Here is a 21,244-nt window from a genome sequence, read left to right as displayed (position 1 = left end):
CAATTTATCTGAAAAGTCGAAGTTTGCGATTTTTTTTCGAGCTCTTTCGGTTCGAATTTTAAAATTCTGTTTTCATGGTTGGTAAGACCTAGCTACCCACTTTCCGAAAAAAAAAAAAAAAAATTGTATCGCTTCTGTGTGCAACCGTTTTGTCGCAAAAAATTCGAGAAATTGTAAAATTTTCAAAAATCGCCATTTTTGGGCGCCATTTTCTCGAAAACACCATCTTTTAAAATTCTGAAATTTTGTCTGAAATTCTGAAAAACGCTTCACAGTTCATGCTACGTAGTTTCTCTGTTTTTTTACTTCTCACTCATATATCTATCTATCTATCTATCTATCTATATATATATATATATATATATATATATATATATATGGGGCCTTCCATTTCAATTCAGGCAGAGCATGTACCATCACCATCTCAGATATTGTTGAAACTTTTTTTTATAGCAACTAGACATGTTTTTAAGAACGAAACTTCGCTAACTTTAAAAGGCTGCAGTTAATTCATGAAGCATTGGTCGAGAATGGTATTTGGTGTGTTTATTATTCATGTAAAGTTGAACCATCTGACAAAATTTCAGAATTTTAAAAGAAAATCCAAATATCACACTGCTAGTATCGAAAAAGCTTTGCTTTTAGTAAGCATCATTCCTCATCTGACTGTTGTTAAAGTTTCAGCTATAGCCGTTACGTGGTTTCATTGTCTAGTCCAGTGTTTCCCAACCGGTGTGCCGCGGCACACTGGTGTGCCGTGAATGGGCCGCTGGTGTGCCGCGAGGAAATCGAAACAAAATTATTAATTTTATAGCAATCAAATTGCAAAACGTAGGGAAAAATGTATATTTGTATTTCACATTACTAGCGATGAGCGCAAGAGTCTTGGTCTTGCAGTTTTTGCAAGAGTCTTGCATGCAAGACCAAGACCAAGACCAAGACCAGGAATCCCGATGCAAGACCAAGACCAAGACCAAGGGGTGCAAGACCAAGACCAAGACCAAGACTCTTGCGCAAGAGTCTTGCACAAGTACCGGCTCGGTGGTAGAGCAGTCACGTGTGGTTATGCGGGTCCCTGGTTGGATTCTAGCTTGCGCCATGGGAGCTTTTTGGTGGGCAATCACCGTGTGCGTGGGTTTTCTCGGAGTTTTGATGTTTTCTCCTAATTTCTTCATTCCACCATTTCATTCATTTCTCATCGTTACCGTCTCCCTTAGCCTCGATGCATAATCGTGGACGTTAAACTAGATGTTTCGTTTCAAAACATATTAGTGGTGTTTTTCTTCCAAAACTAAATAGAAATGTAGTATTGAACATTAATAAAAAAAACATACTGCACACCATAGGCATCGACTACATGGGTATGGCCTTGGCTCCGAGACTCCAGCATCCGTTGGAAACTTAATGTGTGCTCATAAAATTAATATCGAAATAACATTTTCATGACATTGACAAAAACTTAGTACATGTGACCGCAAGTTTGATTTCATGGGCGAATGAATATACGTTGAATAATTGTTTATCAATATAACTTTTAGCCTCCTTACGTATACGACACATCGAGGATTGAGCGATATAACATTATACTACAACAATAAATCTACATTGTAAAATTGGAACCACCCGACCGATCTCGATCAAATTTTCAACATAGATGCAGTTTGGGCCTGGTAGTGTTTTTATCATTTCACTTTGACGGTGAAACTTAGGGGAGAGGAAAAGGGGAGTTATAAAATAATAAATAAAACTTAATAACTTGAAATAAACGAGCAATCTCGATCAATTTTTTAACATAGATGAGGTTCAAGCCTGGAATGTTATATGTCAGTTCACTTTGACGGAGCAACGTAGGGGAGGGGAAGATGTACAAAAATCAATATGAATAAAAATAAAAGTGACTAAGTTTGTGACTCAATAACTCTTGAACCGATCTCAATCAATTTTTTAACATGTATGAGGTTCTTTCCTGAAAGGTATTTTTTAGAGTTTGTTTCACTTTGATGGTAGAATCTAGGGGAGGAGGAGGGAAAAAGATATATTAAAACTTAATAACTCTTGAACCACCCGACCGAAGTCGATCTCGTTTTCAACATAGATGAGGATCGGACCTGAGATGATTTCTGTCATATCACTTTGACGTGAGGGCAGGGGGAGGGGAAAGATACTTAAAAATGATCGAAAATGACCGATATTAAAATGGAAACCATAGTTTTGGGGTCGCTGAGATAAACAGTGACACTTTCGATGCTGTTTAAATCAAAATTCAGCCCCGTAACTTGGCGGAGGGGAGCGGAGGTATATAAAAATGATCGAAAATGACGAATATTAGTGTCGAATCCATAGTTTTCGAGGTCGCTGAGTTGAATACTGACACTTCCGATACCGATTACGACCAAATTCAGCCTCGTAACTTGGGGGAGAGGGAGATACATAATAATGATCAAAAATGACCAAATATTAGTGCCGAATCCATAGTTTTCGGGGTCTCTGACACGAACAGTGACACTTGTGATGCCGTTTAAATCCAAATTCAGCCCCGCAACTTGGGGAGGAGGAGGAGAGAGAAACATAAAAATAATCGAAAATGACCGATATTAGCGCTTTACTAATAGTAAAAACGTGATTGACTAACGAAATATATTATTATTATTATTATTATTATTATTATTATTATTATTATTATTATTATTATTATTATTATTATTATTTTAGTTTAGTTTAACCCAACGAAGTGGGTACTTAATGCTAGTAATCCATATTCACAAGTGAGACTTCAAATAACTTGGAGTTTGATGCCGTTATTTTGTATTTCTAATACAGGTAAACAATATTTATATAAATTGAATTTACACAAAAGACATAGACAGTTGAGTCGTTTTCAGTTTTCACTCAAATTATTATAAAATATTAAGAGGTTTGATTATAGTAATTATTAATTTAATTTTCTCTCTCTTTTTTGATCAATATTGCTAAACATATCATCATTATAGCTATTCTGCCATTATTGGCAGGTTATTTGCTTCAAGAGAGAAGGTTCGACGTTCGGCGGTCCTCAGCTAGTCTCTTTGTCTTGACGTAGCAATTTGCTGTTTTAATACCTTACTTCAACTAGTCTGCTTCGCTCCATCCATCTCTTTCCTTCCACAATACTCTCTAGCACGTCCCTCATAATACAGTTCCTCCTAAGCCAATATCCTAACCAGTTCCTCTTCCTCCTCTTAACAATATCTAAAATTCTTTTTTGCTCCTAGTGCTAATATTTCTAACACCTTCTCATTCGTTTTCGTTCAACACAGCTAATTCTCTCCTTTTTTCTCCGTGCCCATGTTTCGAAAGTCTGCAATTTTTAAATCGCTTTTGCGTAATGTGCCCCATAGAGTACGTATTGGAATCAGTAAAACAAAGTTTCAATATTTAACTGGACGTTTGTTTAATACATGGATTAGCTAATCGTGGTTGAAAAGAAAAATCTGACGCCTTTAGAGCGTAAAAATTAATTTGCAATTCATGGTATTTCAATAATCTGTGCCGTCTGCTTTTCTTTCATTCGCCTCAGGGGTAGCCTCCCCAGTTTGGGAACCAGTGTAGTGTTGGATCTGTTAAAAAAAATATATATAAAAACATTACGAAACGTTGGGATTTAGGCATATCTTATAAGTAGTGAAGCGTGGGCACCCATTAAAAAAAAAAAAAAAAAAAAAAAAAGATCATCACCTATTTGTACACTATCATCATACTTACACGACGTTACATTATATTATATTTAGAAACATACATTGTATTTCCGTTACTACTGGTGCATTGTAGAGTTTATTATCCCTTATATCCATAGTAAAATTTACCTATGAAAAGCTTGAGATTTCTTAAATGCAAGACTTGCAAGACTCTTGCATGCAAGACCAAAACCAAGACCAAGACCAAGTGTTCCAGTGCAAGACCAAGACCAAGACTGGATGTGCAAGACCAAGACCAAGACCACTCCGGTCTTGGTCTTGGTCTTGCATTTGCTCATCACTACACATTACTATGAACCTCTACTATGAATCTACAATTTTAAGTTTCATATCGTGTTACTGTTCTGTACATTTCTAATGTTGAAAAAATATGATTATCATTGTTATGACCATTATTGCTTCTTTATTGTTGCATGCTATTTTGTAACTTGAAAATTTAAAATATCATTCAATCCTTTGGACAAATTACCTACATTTGTGTTTTAAAAGAGAGATTTGTTTGTTCGTTCGTTATTTAGTGATCTTCCTTCTTAGTAAAAGGTTGGATACAGTTTTTAAAAAGAAAGCATAATTTTAAAAACCTGAGTTCAATATTTTATTGCAATTGTTTTCTATTTTTAAATTAGAATGAAAAATAAGCATAATGATGTACCATGGGGAAAACCAGCAATTGAGCTTTCTTCTCTGTGAGAAGATCAATAATCGCAGAAAAAATACCACTGTGTTTTATATTTACAAATAATAATATCTATAAGTGTGCCGCGAAAATCCAAGTAACACCCGTAGTGTGCCGCAAGTTGAAAAAGGTTGGGAAACGCTGGTCTAGTCGATTGAAGAAGCAAACTTATGTTTATTTAGAAAAAGGAAAGAAATGAGTTTCGTGTGGTTATTAAACACTTCTGTTTAAAAGGTTTAACACCGAAAGAGATCAAAATCGAGTTGGATGGAGTTCATGGCACATCTGATCCTGTCTTTGCGTTGGGTAAATGAGTTTAAACGTGGCCGTACATCCACAAATGATGAACATCGTTCGGAACGTCCAGTGGAAGTGACTTCCTCCGAAATGATTGACAAAATCCACGATGTGGTTTTGAATGATATACCAATCAAAGTGCGCGAAATAGTTGAGGACATTGGCATATCACAAAATACAGTGTTTTCAATTTTGCACGAAAAATTTGGTTTGAAAACAATTACGGCAAGATGGGTGCCATGTTTGCTCTCAATGGAGAATAAACACAATCATGTGATCGATTCGGAGGCTGGTTTGGCGCTTTTTCATTGCAATTTCGACGAGTTTCTGCGTCGATACATAACAGTGGACGAGACATGAATATACTACTACACTCCAGAAACAAAGGAACAGTCGAAACAGCGGGTTTTTAAAGGCGATCCAGCTCTGAAGAAGGCGAAGATGGTGAAATCACTGACAAGGTGATGACCATAACTTTTTGGGATGCACGCGAAATCATCTACATCGATTACTTGGGAAAAGATTATAAATGAAGAGTATTATGTGTCGTTGTTGCACCAGTTGAAAAAAGAAATCAAGAAAAAAAAGTCCTCGTGTGGCAAAGAAAACGTTCTCGTCCATCAATACTTTTTTTCGATGGCGAATTAAAATTAGAATTATTACATCTTCCGTATTCACCAGATTTGGCCTCCGGTGACTTTTTTATATTTCCAAAGTTGAAAAAAATGGCTTGACGGAAAACGATTCATGTCGAACGAGGTCGTCATCGCCCAAGCAGATGCCTGTTTTGAGGACTTTCCGAAATCCTACATTTTGGACGATTTAAAAAAGTTCGAGAAACGCTGGAAAAAATGTGTCGAACCAAAAGGGGATATGTTGAAAAAAAAAATTCCCAAAATGATTTTTTAAAAATCTTTTTCTAAGGACTTATTGAACAATTCTCGTATTAAAAACGAACTAAGCTAGTTGAATGAGAGTAGTGTGTTGAGAAGATATATTAAGTGTTTTTTAAAGAGATTTTAATCCTGTTAACCCCCTAGAGCATAGGAATAAAGTTGCTGAAGTATAGCCTTGTTTCCAGATAGTTATATGATAAGCGCAGAGAGAATAAATTAGTTCTAGAAGGCCAGAAACAAATTTAGTAGTACTTTGTTCTTTGAAATTCTTTCCAGGTTAACTGTCCATCAACATTTTTGCAAGTCGTCTGCTTCTATTAACGGAGTGAATTATTTAGAATGTGACGAGGATGCGGTTTTCCAAATTATATAACAGAATAAATGAATATGAGTTACTCTTATTTGAAAAAAAAAATAAAAAATGGCGACAGGGCATGTGAAGTCAATTGTTAGTATGACAAAGAGAAATGTTAAAATTAGAATTAGGAAGCACATTAAGGATTCTAAAAGAAATAAAAGTGGAATATCAGAATTGTCTAAACATTTATTTAAATTTAAACACAAAATAAATCATGTGATAACACTCCATAAGTCAAAACCCATAAAGTTGAAATATTGACATTGTGACGAGAAACATTTCGTAATTTTGACGTAAGAATCTAATTGAGAAGGAAAATATGATTAAACTTTACAAAACCAGAAATTAGCTATAGTAATTTCTATAACACCAACAAATAGATTCTTAACTTCAATCTGGCAATGTGACGCATTTATCCAACAATATAGCCATCTAAAAGAATGTAGACCAACTTTTAAACTAATAATATATGTACTGTTGTTGTACACTATTTTCACAAGTTACAGAATTAAGTTTCACTCAAATTAATCGATTCTGTAATAATAATTGTCATAATAATAATAATGCTAATAAAATGTATTCTCATATTGTCCCAAATAACTCATCTCTTTGATAGGGGCCGTGGTGGCTCAGTAGTAGAGCGTTCACCTCTGGTGCATGGGGTCCTTGGTTCAATCCCAGCTCGCTCCAAGTGAACTTTGTGGTGGACAAACACTTTGTGCGTGGGGTTTCCCGGGTTTGTCCCGTTTCCTCCCACTTTCTTCGTTCCACCATTTCATTCATTTCTCATCATCACCGTCACCTTTAGCCTAGCCGGCATAACCGTGGGGCGTAAAACTTAAAGATTTTGTTTTTCATCTCTGATGGAAGCGGATGATCCCAGAGATTTTATTGGCAGCTAATCAAAAAGAAATTTTAAAAGTTGATACATACTACTAACTTTCAGAATAACTACTAAGACGTATTTTGTAAAAATGCAATTCCATTAATAACAGGATAAAGTTAACGATTCTGTCGAATTTCTGTTTGATGGGATTGCATCTGTTGAATTTGTTTGTTTCTTCTTCTTCTTCTCTTTCGCTCTATCTTATTAAATCATAATCTTGCCGAATTTCGTAAGATCTATTGTAATATCTCGGTATCGACTGGTATTATCCAGTAGAGAGCACACTGGACTTAACGTAGGTGGTTCTTCTTGGTTTGATTCTGCTAAAATTCCAGATTTTTTCGGTGTTGATTCAATATTATGACGTCAAAGAACTGATTATATAAGGAAGTAGCGAACTGTCGGTCAAAAAGCCAGAAATAAATGATATGGGCCGATAATGTATCGTGTGTCTCGTGGAGGTATGGGCCGATAATGTCTCGTGGAGGTATACTATCTAGTCAAACGAGTCCTACATGAAACTTTGCTAGACTATGGTTTGTTTACGAGGGACTTACCAAATGCAGTTTGCTATAATGTAACTTGCTTTAAATGATCTTATGGGGGTGAATGATGGTGTATGTGGTTTTGGTCCTGATTCGATTCCCAGTGGGCATACAAGTTTCAGTATTGACTCAGCATCTTGAAGTAATTTAGGAACTACTTGACTTAAAGAGGAAACACACTCAACCTAAAAGACAAAAATTATGGCAGTGGGAACAGAAGTTCTGGCCACAAATCACCCAGTAAAAGTCTGACTGGCAATAGCCGTTCGTGGGTTGTATTGAGTGTAGTGTATAATTCACTGTAAGTTTGTAGTATTTATGTTATATTTGATTAGTTTATAAGCGAAAAAATAATATATCTTTATTTGTCCCCAGTAGGGGGTTCCCAGATTTTCAGGCTAAAAACCCGGAACACTATAAAAATTTACAATATTTTCATAGTTATGCACTTACTTCTCGCTGAAATATCAGGTAGGTCATGTTTAAATAGGGAGTGAAAGAGAGTAGAATGTTCATGTTAGTTAAGTATTAATGATTACTAAAAGGAAGATTAAGTATTGAGCCATTTGGAAGAGAGGACAGATTATGCAAATCCGTCTGAGAACCTTACTCCATAACTTCTTTCTTATCTGTGACTTCGTAAATGATAAAAATGTATTGAAATGTGAAACCGTAGTGAGAAAATATTAATTTAATGTATATTTGTTCAAAATATTAATTTTATCCATATTTTTTTATGTTATAGGCAGCTAGGAAGATGAACTTCGCACCTCATGAAAGAGTGTTTAAAGACCTTATCCCACTTCAAGTCAAAGAAGAATCACAGCAACGAAAGCGACAGACTAAGTTTGTCTATGGTGTCTCTGGAAAAGATATCGAACCAGAACTATCAGAATTTTTTACACCTTCCTACTGCATTGAGTATACTACCCATAGTAAAATAGACATAAGTTCGACGCCTAGTTCCGTACAGTATGATGGATATTCCATATATATGAGAACAAAATTATGGTAATGCGCTTGTTATTCTATCAACATTTATTTCTGACATAAGACATATTGCGTTCGGATATATGAGATATGTTTTGTATGTAATTAGTTACCGTACCTGAAGATCTTCGCTAATTGATAGCTACGAAGATTTTTTAAAGTGGAATCTTATTTAAATGATTAATCATTAACTTACTATAATATGGAACTGTGTTGTATTATCGACGTGTCTTCTAGGCTTCTTTACCTTTCTATCTTAGACGAACTTCCATGTCTTATTGTTATGTTTACCTTTAGTATTTTAGATAAAGAACGTTGTCTTTTTTTTTCTGATTTGAGCTCAGTGAAATTGACCTGTTGCTAACTTGTGTACTTAGAATTTGTGTAATGCACACATAAAAAGGTATTGCATTACCTAGAAAATAAGTATTTGTGATATTTAACTATATTAAAAATGAGTTATATGAAAAATTATGGTATGTGCAACATCTATTTCTCTCCAAAAGGGATGTGTAAGAATTTCTTAAAATTATAAAACATTGATTCCTCAGTATTAAGGTATGAGAGCCAATATCAGTTCATTAATACCTGTACCAATAGCTCATCCTCTTTCATTAATGCCTCCTCACATCGTTCTAGGTATACCATCCACGAGGTCACTATACATTTACTGGTCCAACTTGCACTATTTTTTAATAACAGTTCCGCAAATATGTTGTGGATTGTATGGATGGTGAGGATGTCATTAAATACCTTATAAAATCAAAATATTCTATATTTTAATCAATCTCGAGGTTTTTTTTTTCGTTTTTGTTTTTTAATCCAAGCAACAAGCAGGCCGTAATAAGGTAATATTTACATCATATTGACGATGCCTTCATGATGGGCGCCCGAATTATTGTTCATAAAAATAAATCCTGTTTAAATATACTGGAGATCAGTGACAGTCTTTGAGAAAAGTCACATCGACGAAAATTGGAATTTTATCGCTAAAGGTTAGAGGAGGAGGACTTACCTAGTTTACTAGAATTGGGTCATTGGATGGGTTTTCTTCCCTTAGCGTATATAGATATAATTTTAATTTTGGCCGATGTTACTTCCCTGCAAAGTCGCTACAACTGACGATATGGTACTACTATAAATTGAAGGGTTTTGTTCTTGTTGTACATCTGTGTACGTGCCTAAAAAGGTCAAGAAAGATGTACTGTAACTCGTGTAATTTCATTTCTAAATTTCTGTGAGCAGTCGTCTGGTGCATCACGTGTTATATAAGCATCGTTACTAGATTTCTCCCAAGCATGTTACTAACGATTATCGGGAACAAGACATACTATATTCATCATTACTTGGTAGAAAGTATTTTGTTCCAATTATGAATGGAGTCCAGACTACATATTTCATTGGCTGTTTGTAGCGTTGCCTGCAATATTCCATTTGTAGTGAGGTACACACCACATGCTATCTGTCTCGAACAGTTGGTTAGACACATCGTCTTGTGCCAGGTAAGAAATAATTATTCAGGATGTTATCGGGGTTTCTTCGATTCGAAACGAATGAAGATTGACACTTATCATCTGCAGCTGTAGTTATTAGATATTACTTGTGTTTCTGTAACAATTCCGTGTCCATACCACATGTTTTGATTCACTTCTACACTTCTGGTTACTTCTCCCGCTGATATCGGTCGCCTGAAGTAACTTCAGATACAATCAATGATTGAGATTCGCTTTATCGTCATAGTATAATATTCAGACAGTGCTCAAAACATGACTAAACTGTTTCCTTCCTGGTATTACTACTTAAACTAATATGTTACCTAACGTTGAGTTTACTTAGGTTTCTCCAAGTGGGTATGTGCAGATTTATTTACATATAGGAGCAGGCATTTTATTGATTTATCATAAATATTCGACAAGGAAAAGTTTAACGGAACTTAAAGAAGTGATGCAAAACTTTTTTAATGTATGTATTATCCAATGTATTCTCTAAGAGTAATGTTAACTTAAATGACTGTGATATATAATTTTAGAATAAGTGCTAACTTTAACATAGTAATATTCTTGTGGTTGTAAGTGTTTTTTATGTGGACACGATTGCAAGTAAAAGTTATTGAAATTTGTATAAATAGTTCTAGCTTACAATTTGCGTGTGTGTTAATAAATTTTTGTGTATGTTCTATAGAGAGGTTTTTTTTTTTTTTTTTTTTGTAATAGTACTATTGTGCTAGCTTTTCAAATAAATAAGTAAAAAATAAAAATAAAACACTAAAGATATTCAGAAGATTGAATTTCACTTATTTGCTACAGAAAATATATCTTATCTATGTAAGAAATGAAAATATACGAATTTGTGTACGTTTTTCTTCCTCCTAAAGGTTTATTTCGTTTTCTTTTACTCTTACTTTTATGTCGCTTTCCCCTCACTGATGTGTTTTGGGGCGTGAGAAACTTAGAGTTATGTTCAATACCAGCGTGAGGAAGCGAGGACCACTCACACTTTCGTGATCAGTAAAATGAAGCAGTTATAAAACCCATTGGTTTGCTGTGTGATGTGTAAAATTAAAGACAAGAATTTTTAATGTTTGAATGATTTATTTGACAGTTTCTGAGCAAATGTGTGCGTTTGTTTTAAAGTTCAGTCCGAATAAATTTCACGAATTGCCAACAGACGCAACATCGTAAATGAGCAAGACTAACCTGGTTTAAACTGTGGTCTTCTTCCGTACGGCGTTCCTGGCGTTCTTCTGTGATGAATCCTGTGATCGGTGGGGATGAACTTGTTTTGCATCGATGAAACTGGTGAACAGCAACTCCGTAGGTGGTTATGTAGGTTGGTACTTTCTCGTCATTCTTTCAGTTGTTCTGGAAATTCTTGGTTCAAGAGATGTCTCGTTTATCGGTTTACTGTATACTAAACTGATGACTGATATCTCTGCCCTCTCAACGATTGTCTAAGTTGAACTTCAGTACTCTTCTAATGAGATACTGATTGATGTCTGAGCCAAGTCCTAAGAATTCTAAGTTCTAGACTAGCAGTGAACTGAGAACCAAGTCTAAGGACCTCGTCGATATGAAGATTAAAAAACAGGAATGAAGAACTACTAACCAAAGTCGGAGAACTAAGAGCCCCGGAGCAATTCAAATCTTAATATTTATATGAGTTCAGTGTTTGCTTGTTCCATTGTTTTCCTCACTCTTGAGATTGTTTCCTTACGATTTTTTGTTTTTACGTCGGAAGTTTTCACCTTAGTACTTGCTCAATATGTGCTCGTTAGTTGAAATTTTACAATTCGTGGACTCAGGTACTAAGCGTTCCTTTGAAAACACACAGGAAATTACAACATCGGCTGTTTCACAACAGTTCCGCATTACAAAATCTACATTAGCTTACATTTATATTCTTTTTTAGTTAGTTATCTTCGCTTTCGTTCGATCTTTCTATTTTCCTTCCAGTTCATTGTCCTTGCTAAATACTGTACACATAAACTACATGTTAAAATATTTTTTCCAATAATTCGAAGTGATACCACATTTTATTTCTTGTTTACATTTCAGATCATCATGTACTAGCTACTTTGATACTTTCTCTCCTCTATCTTTCACACTTGACGGTTTCCTTTAACCCAGTCACCACTGATTTCGTCTTTTTAATATTTATTTCCTTCCCGTATTTTCTACAGCTTTTTCTCTGATTTCCTGACATTCTGTTAATTTTCATATTAAACCTTGCCATAGAAACATTGTCTAAAAAAAATAATAAATAAATAAATAAAATAAACTCAGCTATTGAAATAGAGTCTTTCCTATGTAGATCTTGGTGACATCTCCTATATTGAATTTATTATCTAAAGGGGATAATCCTGTTGAACTCTTCTAACAATTTCAGTTCTATTCTAAAGGAACTTCTGCATTCATCTTATGAGTCTTTGGTCCGTCGTTTACACTTTTATCAAGATATCCCAGTAGGATTGGCAGATTGAACTGAAGCAAGCCTGAATAGCGTAACATTTGTTGTAGTTAGGGACACAAATTTTAAACTGAAAATTTTTGCACGTTATTACCCTCTATTACTTCTAATACTTATACCCGCTGTTATTGACATTATCATTATTACTAATAAAACATATACTATACCGAAATAAATTAACACAAAACATTCGAGATTATAAATCCGTACATTTTCTTCACATTTTTTGGAAGCTCGTCGCCGCTAAAGAATAGTTGTTTTTCAGTTTTATTTTTCCTGTTTGTTTGTGAAAAAGTGGTAGTTTGTTTGTGAAAAACATCGTTCATAATTTACAACAATTATTATTATTACCCTTCCTATCAAGTGTTGTTACTATTGAATTCAAAACTGGAAACTTGATTGTGCAATTCATTTAATTTCCATTGAAACTAATTTAAATTTCATCCCCATTTCTGTCAAATCATTAAATGAAAACAGCGTTGATGAGCTAAATAATACAGACAAAACAACGAAAATAATTTTAAAATATCTTTTTGTTACAATAAAGATTTAATCTTTGTAAATAATCGACAGTATATGTGGTGTTTAGATTAAATTTGACAGTTGATGGTGAAAAACGGTGATGGTGAACAACAGAGAACATCTGAGTCAAAACGACGGAAATATGGAAAATGGCATAAAGATGATAGTAATAAAAAGAGAAATCACTTAGAAAACCCTCCATCAACATGCACAACTGTCTCGATACTGCATCAGAATCTGGCGCATACGGCACGCACGTTCTCCCAAGGGAGAGCCTCATACCTCGTCCGAATCATATCGATCTGCTGGGTCTTAATGTTTTAGGCAATGTGTTTGTTACTTATAACCGCCTCACGCATAATAACCTATAGGATTGCAATTAAGTGACCACAATTGAGATAGGTGAGATCGTTAAAATTTTGTGATAACCACTTCTATCACCAGTTGGCCTTTACACTTAGCAGGAGAGATCTTCGTACTCAGCCAGCTTCATGGTGGACGCAGCAAGAACTCACATTCCTTTGCTTGGATCTTCCATAACTTTCTCCTGCAAATGTTGGATGAATTCTGGGATTCGGCGGCAATGAAATTGTCGTCTGTGTGTTTTGTTTTCCAAACAGCCACTCCTTCATAATCTCGGTTGCATCTGTACATTTCACATCATATCGCTTTCACGATGTTCATGTAGCGTTGACCAACTGTCTTGATTGCGGAATTTGGATCTCCCGGCAGGAATAATCGCGATTCAGGTAGCTCTTTTCCAGTATTCATGTGGCTTCCTCTCGTCCAAACAGTTCGTTCTGACATCACGTGTATCTGAAACGACAGAATAAAAACATATTCGGGATGTTCCAGAATTCTTTCCCTGATTACAAGCATCCATAAGGCATAAAATATGATTCATAGACAAATACATTTTATCTTGAATTGCATGTAACATATTCAAGTTTTTCTGTACATATGTACTGTTATTTTGTTTTTACAGGGCCCAGTGACGTAACAACACCGGCATCGGACACTATTTATAGAAGGTACTTAAACTAGGAGAAAGCCCAATGTGTCCTCTGGTATCACGAGATACAGTCACCAAAAACAGTCCAGAGACAATTGCAAACGGCATACCATAGACAGCTCCTAGATGTTAAAAGCATCAAGATGTGGTATGTTAAGTTTAAGGAAACAGGCAATGTCAGTGATCTCCCTAGAACAGGCAGGCGTAGACCTAGTGCGCAGTCAATTCTGATAGTGAAAGATGTATTTGTGAGAAGTCCCAAGAAGTCAGTCCGCAGAGCCTCACGTGAGTTGCAGATTCATAAGACATCAGTGCACTGCGTCCTACATAAACATATTCTCTTCCGTGTAAGGTCCAGATTGTGCACCCCCTACAACCAACGGATTATAGTGCTCGTCATGACTTTGCTATTGCCATGCTGCCTGAGATTGAGGACGATGTTGACTATCTGAAACGTGTCCTTTTTCTCAATTCATATTTCATTGGTACGGTGTTGCCAACCGACATAATGCTAGAATCTGGGGGTCCAAGAATCATCACGCTGTGTTTGAGACTTTCAGAGACAGCCCTAAGCTGAATGTGTGGTGCAGTGTTATGCACGATAAAATCATAGGGCCCTTTTTCTTCAGTGAAAAGACGATCAGAGCCAATACCTATCTTGATATGTTGCATTTATTTCTTATGCCACAAATTCAGGATGTAATTTTCCAACAAGATGGTGCGCCATCTCGTTGGGGTTAAATGTTCGTGCCTATTAGAACATAACATTTCTAGGAAGATGGATCGGGCGTAATGGTCCCATAAAATGACCTCCGTGATCACCGTACATAACACACCATTGAATTTCTTCCTTTAGGGTTATGTCAAGGACAAGGTTTACCAAACACCAATGAAGATATCGGTGCATTACGACGCAGAATTACTGAAGTCATAACAACCATCTCTCACATAATGTTGATCAACCATGGGAGGAATTGGAATATCGCCTGGATAACCTTTGGGCAACGAAAGGGTCATACATAGAAATTTAATAACTGTGTACACAAAAACTTGAATGTGTTGCATGCAATTAAAGATTAAAAAGTATTAATAATCTTTTATGCTTTATGAATGTTTGTAATCAGAAAAATGATTCTGGGATCTCATAAAAATAACACTGTAGAAAAAAAACTAAATATGAGATTCCTACAAACTACAACCATGCTTTTATAAAAATTTTCTCTAATGTGTAGGATTGAAAATATTTATAGTTAGGAAATGCAGAGTTTTTCACCAAACAGATGTACATTCAATAATTTGAATGACTCTAATAAAGACACAATATGGCATAGAGGTTGGTGATGAGTTTATCGAGTCTCACAAAACCAACTGTTATATGAAATTTGAAGTTGTATGTGCTCATGCCGGAGGAACATTCGGTACTAATGATAAGATAAAACATATATAATTTCTTTTTATTCTTGCCACAAACAGAGAAAGCATAGAGTTATTATAAATAACATTGAATTACCTGGAAATACCTTCAACTGGAATCGGAACTTTACAATTTTCTAAACTTAAAGTGTCATATTTAAAACAAACCGGTTTCGAAACTGATAAGTAAGGATTGAAAAGAGATTTTACTTTTGTATTTCCATTAAGACTAACACTTATTTTTTTAAGTGGTCATAATGATATAATGTGGACAGAAGGATTGAAAATAACATTCACTAAACCTAGGTGTTTCATATAAATGGAATAGTACAGGAGTCAGCGCAACTGCACTTCATAATGGAGGATAGAAATAAACAATATGGAAATGAGAATGCCTATAGTTGAATACGAGCCTAATTATCAGAGCAAGTGAAAGTTAGAAGTATTGGAAATACCGAACTAACGTATTCATATATAATGTTTTAATATGTATAAATGTATTCAAAAAGCAGTGACAGATCATTCTCGTGAGTTTGGTGTAACTACACAATTTAACCAACTAATTTGATAAGCTTGATTTTCTAATTGTAACTATCCAAACTGATAGATGTCAAGATCAGAATAAAGACATTAATAAATTTGATCTTGTAAAGTGAAGAAGATGAAATGTCCCTCCCCCCAAAATAAAAATTTAGATATTTCTGATTATTATTTTAAGATGTATGAATATTATATCGCATGTAAGAGAAGAACATGTAGAAACACAGAAATATGTTATGATCTAGATGAATTCTAAAAATAGGCCTATATATATAATTAATTGTCATAGAAGAAACCTCATGTGGATCGGATTCTACGTTAATATGAAATTCAACTTTCCATATAGCCTCGTTGCTGAACGGGACGCTAAACCCAAAATCAAATCTAAATAATAAAAAAAAAAATGTAAATTTTGCAGAAGCTGTAACTGATAATATAATTTGTCGTGTGATTATAATCGGTGAAATGATTGAAATAAGTAAAAATAATTGAAGAATTTTAATTATATTTTTATATGTGAAGTTGTATGGATATATTGCATAAAAGGAAGATTCTCTATATAGTAAATAATGGCAAAACACATTGATTTCTTAAACAAAATTGAAAATATTGTGCAAAAAACAGTTATTGATTGGAAAGAACTTGAAATAAAGAATATAAAATTGAGAAGATGGGGAAAATAAAATAAATTTGGGAAATGTATTTTAGTCAAATGTGATGATTTGAAATGTTTCTTCCTCCCTGATTTACTAAGCATAACAGACAAAATGATAGACAAAAAAAGTAAAAATAAATTATCTATTAGATATACTGGATTGAAATATGATTATCCAATTTTAGAATTTTGTATTAATAAAAATGAATACACCTTTTAAAGATTTTCTATATAATAAGTAATGGCATTAAAATTAAACCAAAAAAACTAAGTTTTAAGAATTGTTAAATTTACAAGACCTAGAGAATAGTGAACCATAGGAGATAATCTCATGGAAATTGATTCAAACAAAATTTACCGGTAAGAGTATTAATACACTTAGATGGAAAATATAAAACCTTATTACCAGTGTTCGAAGTGGCAAAAAAGCAGAAGCGGTATGTTTTATTACGATTTTAACTCGACATACCGGCTACCTAAATGTTGAAATGCAGTAAGGGTATATTGCCTAAAAGATTGGATTTCTAATTACATAATGTTTGGAAACCACTGGAGAGCTTCTCTTCAGTTATGGGGAATGGGCATAGAGAGACTCATCCATTTCCAAGAACCGAAAAAAAATTCAAATATCCCCTTATGTTGTACTATAGAGACTTATGCACAAAAATGCTCAAAACTCGAGTTTTTATATGGACACTTTCCTGCGGGAAAGCTCCCAGACCCCCATTCGACTGAGGGATATTCTAAATCCCCGGAAGAATCACCCCCATATCACACAACCCCTAAATCCGCTCATGCTCAACAAAATACAACATTTATATGAAAGACAAGAAGACATACACATACATACGAAAGAAACAATTCAATATGGCACATCAAAATATAAACTAGATGAACTTTGAAGACACCTCATTTTAAAAACAAAAGTAAGGAAAAGATAACAAAAATGTCGATGCTATCAACTTAAAAATTATTTCTACGTACGAAATAAGATCATTTTACGTGCAAAACTATTCGTCAATTACTGTGTATAAAAATGGATTTATTAAAGATATTTAGCATCTACTTGCCAGTGACGGTATGTCTTGATCACTAAAAAACCAGGGGCGGTATGACATACTACTGCATACCGTCTCACTTCGACCCCTGCTTATTACCACAGAGACATAACGAAGATACAGAACAAGCGTTAAAGGAAATGAAAACTAAAACTTTTTTTATGAAATGCAAAGAGATAAAGCTTAGTGAGGATAAAATATGCATAAGATATTTGTTAAAAATGAACCCATACAAATGATTTTTTAAAACCTGTTAAGGAAGAAGTGAGTTGTTAGTACGGAACCTCAAAAATATATTCTTACTAATAGTTTCAATATTTTTGTAAAAGGTATTCAAGGCAACAGACAATTGATATGCAAAATTAATGGATGTTTGTTCACATCAGGGTTGGAAAAAATACAGTATTAAAAAAAAAAAAAAAAGAACAAAACATGCGTTTAAAACATGAAAAAGATGTTTAAAATGTTTTAAAAATGTTTTAAAACACACAAAAAACATGTTTTAAACATTTTGAAGTTTAAAACATGATTTTAAACACATATTTCAAACTCGGGTAATAACTTATTTGTTAAAATTTCTTGCTCTTTACTAGCAATCAGTGATGTAATTCTAATTCTTTAACAACCTGTTCTGTATATATACATACATATCATTATATATATATATATATATATATATATATATATATATATATATATATATATATATATATATATATATATATATATATATATATCGAGAGAGACAGAGAGTAGATGTATAGGTAGATAAACAGATATAACTCTCTTAGGAAACAAACCGTACAAGGTAGACGAAAGCAAATTTTCTACTGGATACCACAAGTGACAAGAAGAGACCTACACAGCATTGTAATACAAGGTGGTGTGACGAAATTAGGTACTACTGCAAATATCTAGGAAACAAATTACCCAACATAGATGGTTGTCAAAAGTATTGGAAAGACCTTAATTCAGCAATGCATCGGCAAGTGTTGATAATATGCATGTGTTTCAAATACTACACTCATGTCATCCCAGTTTTCATTCTTGATATCTGAGCATTTGAGATTAAGAAATAAATCGCTTATACTTTTTTTTTCTCGGAATCATGTGATCAGTGTTTCTTCTAGACATATTTTTTGGGGGGCAGCGCCCTCTCCAGAGCTCTGAGATTGCCCCCTCGGAGGAGACCAAAATAATACGTCTATAATACAATAATAAACAGAATAGTACCAGCAGTGCCCCCTGGAATACTAAGTGTGCCCCCCGGAACATTGTTTCTGAAAGAGACACTGCATATGTTTAACCCTTTAGCTATGAGAATTTCTAAAAACAAATATAGTTAAACTAAAATTTACTGTTCCCGAGTATAACTGGGTAAAATTTACTGTTAGGTCTGGTTATAACAAACAGTTCTCTGAACTCGGAATATTTAACAACCGGTTCTGGCGAACCGGCTGAATAGTACCATTGCTTGTAAGCGACTTTTCATTTATTTTATTCCTGTTAAGACTACAATATGTTGGGTACAGAATATTTCAGTATAGATTAGTAATTCTCAACTTATTTCATATCACGACCCCCTTTTACTAACCCTCTTGCCAGTAACTCTCATAAGTACTTTCTTGGTTGTAATAAGCCTTATAGGTAGATTTTAAAATCTACCTACTATGGAGATTTCACACAATCTTAAAAGTTCTCACCACCCTTGTGTGTTCAGAACGGGTTGAGGGAGAATGATAAAACTTGAAAGTGGTCTGACACATTAGATGTTGCTATCAAGCATCATGGCGGCCATTTTTGATTGCAATTCTAAATTTTAAATGCAAAGGGAGTCATTTTACATGTTTTAAGGTTAGAATTTTACCAGAAATACTCTTGTGCGGTTATTTTAGTCCCAAGACAAGTCATTTCAAAGTTACTGTTTCTGAAAGTTTCATAGTTATGTCCTTAGGGGCTAAACTCACGTTTCGTGAGGCGGGTGAGATTTTAGTTGCAAAATTTGATTACTATTTCAGAACACTGATGCTAATAATATTTTAAAATAATAAATTTTCGAAAAGTAATATTTGAAGCACACTTCGCGTTGTGTTAACTTTAGAATATTTTCTGCAAGCCTATAAAAGTAATGTTTGGGGCGTTCAGACCACAATGGATCCAAGTCCATTTTCAATAAGGTTCAGTTTTACTCAGGAAATGAATTCTATTTCAAAACGTAATATCATCGCAGTCAAGAGTCCGAAATTAATGTAATTAAAACCACGTAAAATGGCGTAGGATAGTTTCATATGACAGCCGCTAGACAGGGGCATCAGTGGGGCAGGATGGCAGCCGTCCCTAACCCACCCCTGAATCTCAGATTTTGGGAACAGTAAGGCAGTTTTAGAAACCTTTTGATAAGCAAAGTCCAACAGAACAAGTTTGACGTCCTTACACCGAATAAATACGGAGGAAATATAGATGACCAAAACTGGAACGTTGCTTAGGCCCAATTTCCAGAATTTTAAGCAGTCCTGAAACTCGAAAGTAGATCCATCTTTGAAATCCTAGGCCAAAAATAAACAAGAGAGCGATTTAGGCCTATAGTTTCTTACGGTCAATAGAAATGGTGATCAAAGTATGTATTTATTCGGTATAAGGACTTCAAATTTTTTCTGTGGATTTTGCTCAGCAAAGGGTTTCTAAATCTGCATTACTGCTCCTAACATCTGAAATTGAGACTAGGGGGCGGATGTCCTCTAAACGGACACCCCCTCTAGCGGCAATCATATAAAACTACATCGCACCTTGTCATGTAGTTTTCCTTTCTGTCATTTCGGATTCTTTCTTTCTCTAAAGATGTATGTATGAAGGCTGAGAACCAACGTGTAGTATCAACGAAAGCCTGCGATATTTCAGAAGCACAATTTAGCAAAGAACCTTTTGTTTGTTCTCCCAATACAACAGAGAAACTTGTTTCCATGATAATTCTTTTATTTATTTTCTAATATCAGTTCTGTAAGAACACCAACCTTCAACTACGACACTTTCTCGCAAGTTAACTGATCGACCTAAGCATTTAAACAGTACAACAAACGTTAAAAACAAGGGAAAAAAGAGACAACAGAAATTGTAGATCACCATGTTGACCTGCTGTAGCCACGAGAAATCAAAACATTCACGTGGGAAGAAAATAGTCTTGAATGAGAAGCACTTTTTGGCCATTTTCTTTCTCTGGCAGATTTTTTTTTTTTTTTTACAAAAATTAAAAAAAATAAACTTCTATGTTGACAGGCAGACAGAAATCAAAACACATTGAAATTATATAAGTATATACTTTGCAAAGGTAACTTACAATTAATAATGAACTCAGTAATACTTCTATAATTTTATTTTAAAATATTGATGTCAAAATAGGTGATATGTCATCACTGTGCGTTGTAACCACTTACAGTTTTACTTGAATGATTTGAAATTACTAAAGTACTATCATTTATTCGCCAAGTATTAGTCGACTATTTTAACGTATGAATATCAATCAATAGGTGGAAACAAAAATATAAGCAGAAACTTTTTTAATGCTATTAAAAGTAGCATTTTTCTGTATCGTTTTTTTTTTTTTTTATCTCCGTGCTAATGCATTTTTAAAAAAACATATATGTGCGCCATATTTCTCAACTTCATTTTCGTCGTAGTCTCAGGACTCGTATGTAACTT

At 34.3% G+C, this 21,244-nt stretch overlaps 1 protein-coding gene across 5 annotated transcripts in view; it reads left to right on the top strand.

Moving 5' to 3' along the window:
* The window catches only part of LOC145668677 (uncharacterized), a 50,527-nt gene extending 33,917 nt beyond the window's left edge, over positions 1-16,610 (top strand). For 3 of the 5 annotated variants that reach the window (XM_081736743.1, XM_081736741.1, XM_081736742.1), the window contains exons 3-4: positions 8,138-8,403; positions 13,856-16,610. In XM_081736743.1, the coding sequence (XP_081592869.1) occupies positions 8,138-8,403; positions 13,856-13,865 (276 nt within the window). In that variant the 3' untranslated portion in view covers positions 13,866-16,610. Of the gene's footprint in view, positions 1-8,137; positions 10,758-13,855 lie in introns of those variants that run through there. The other 2 variants (XM_081736740.1, XM_081736744.1) reach the window with 2 other exon arrangements.
* The last annotated feature ends 4,634 nt before the right edge of the window (positions 16,611-21,244 follow it).

The sequence above is a fragment of the Thermobia domestica genome, chromosome 13 (genome assembly GCF_964235325.1).
Source record: "Thermobia domestica chromosome 13, izTheDome1.hap1.1, whole genome shotgun sequence".
In the NCBI taxonomy this organism is placed as follows: Eukaryota; Metazoa; Arthropoda; class Insecta; order Zygentoma; family Lepismatidae; genus Thermobia; species Thermobia domestica.
Note: the sequence above shows the minus strand (reverse complement) of the source record. Positions and strands in the feature narration are given on the sequence as shown.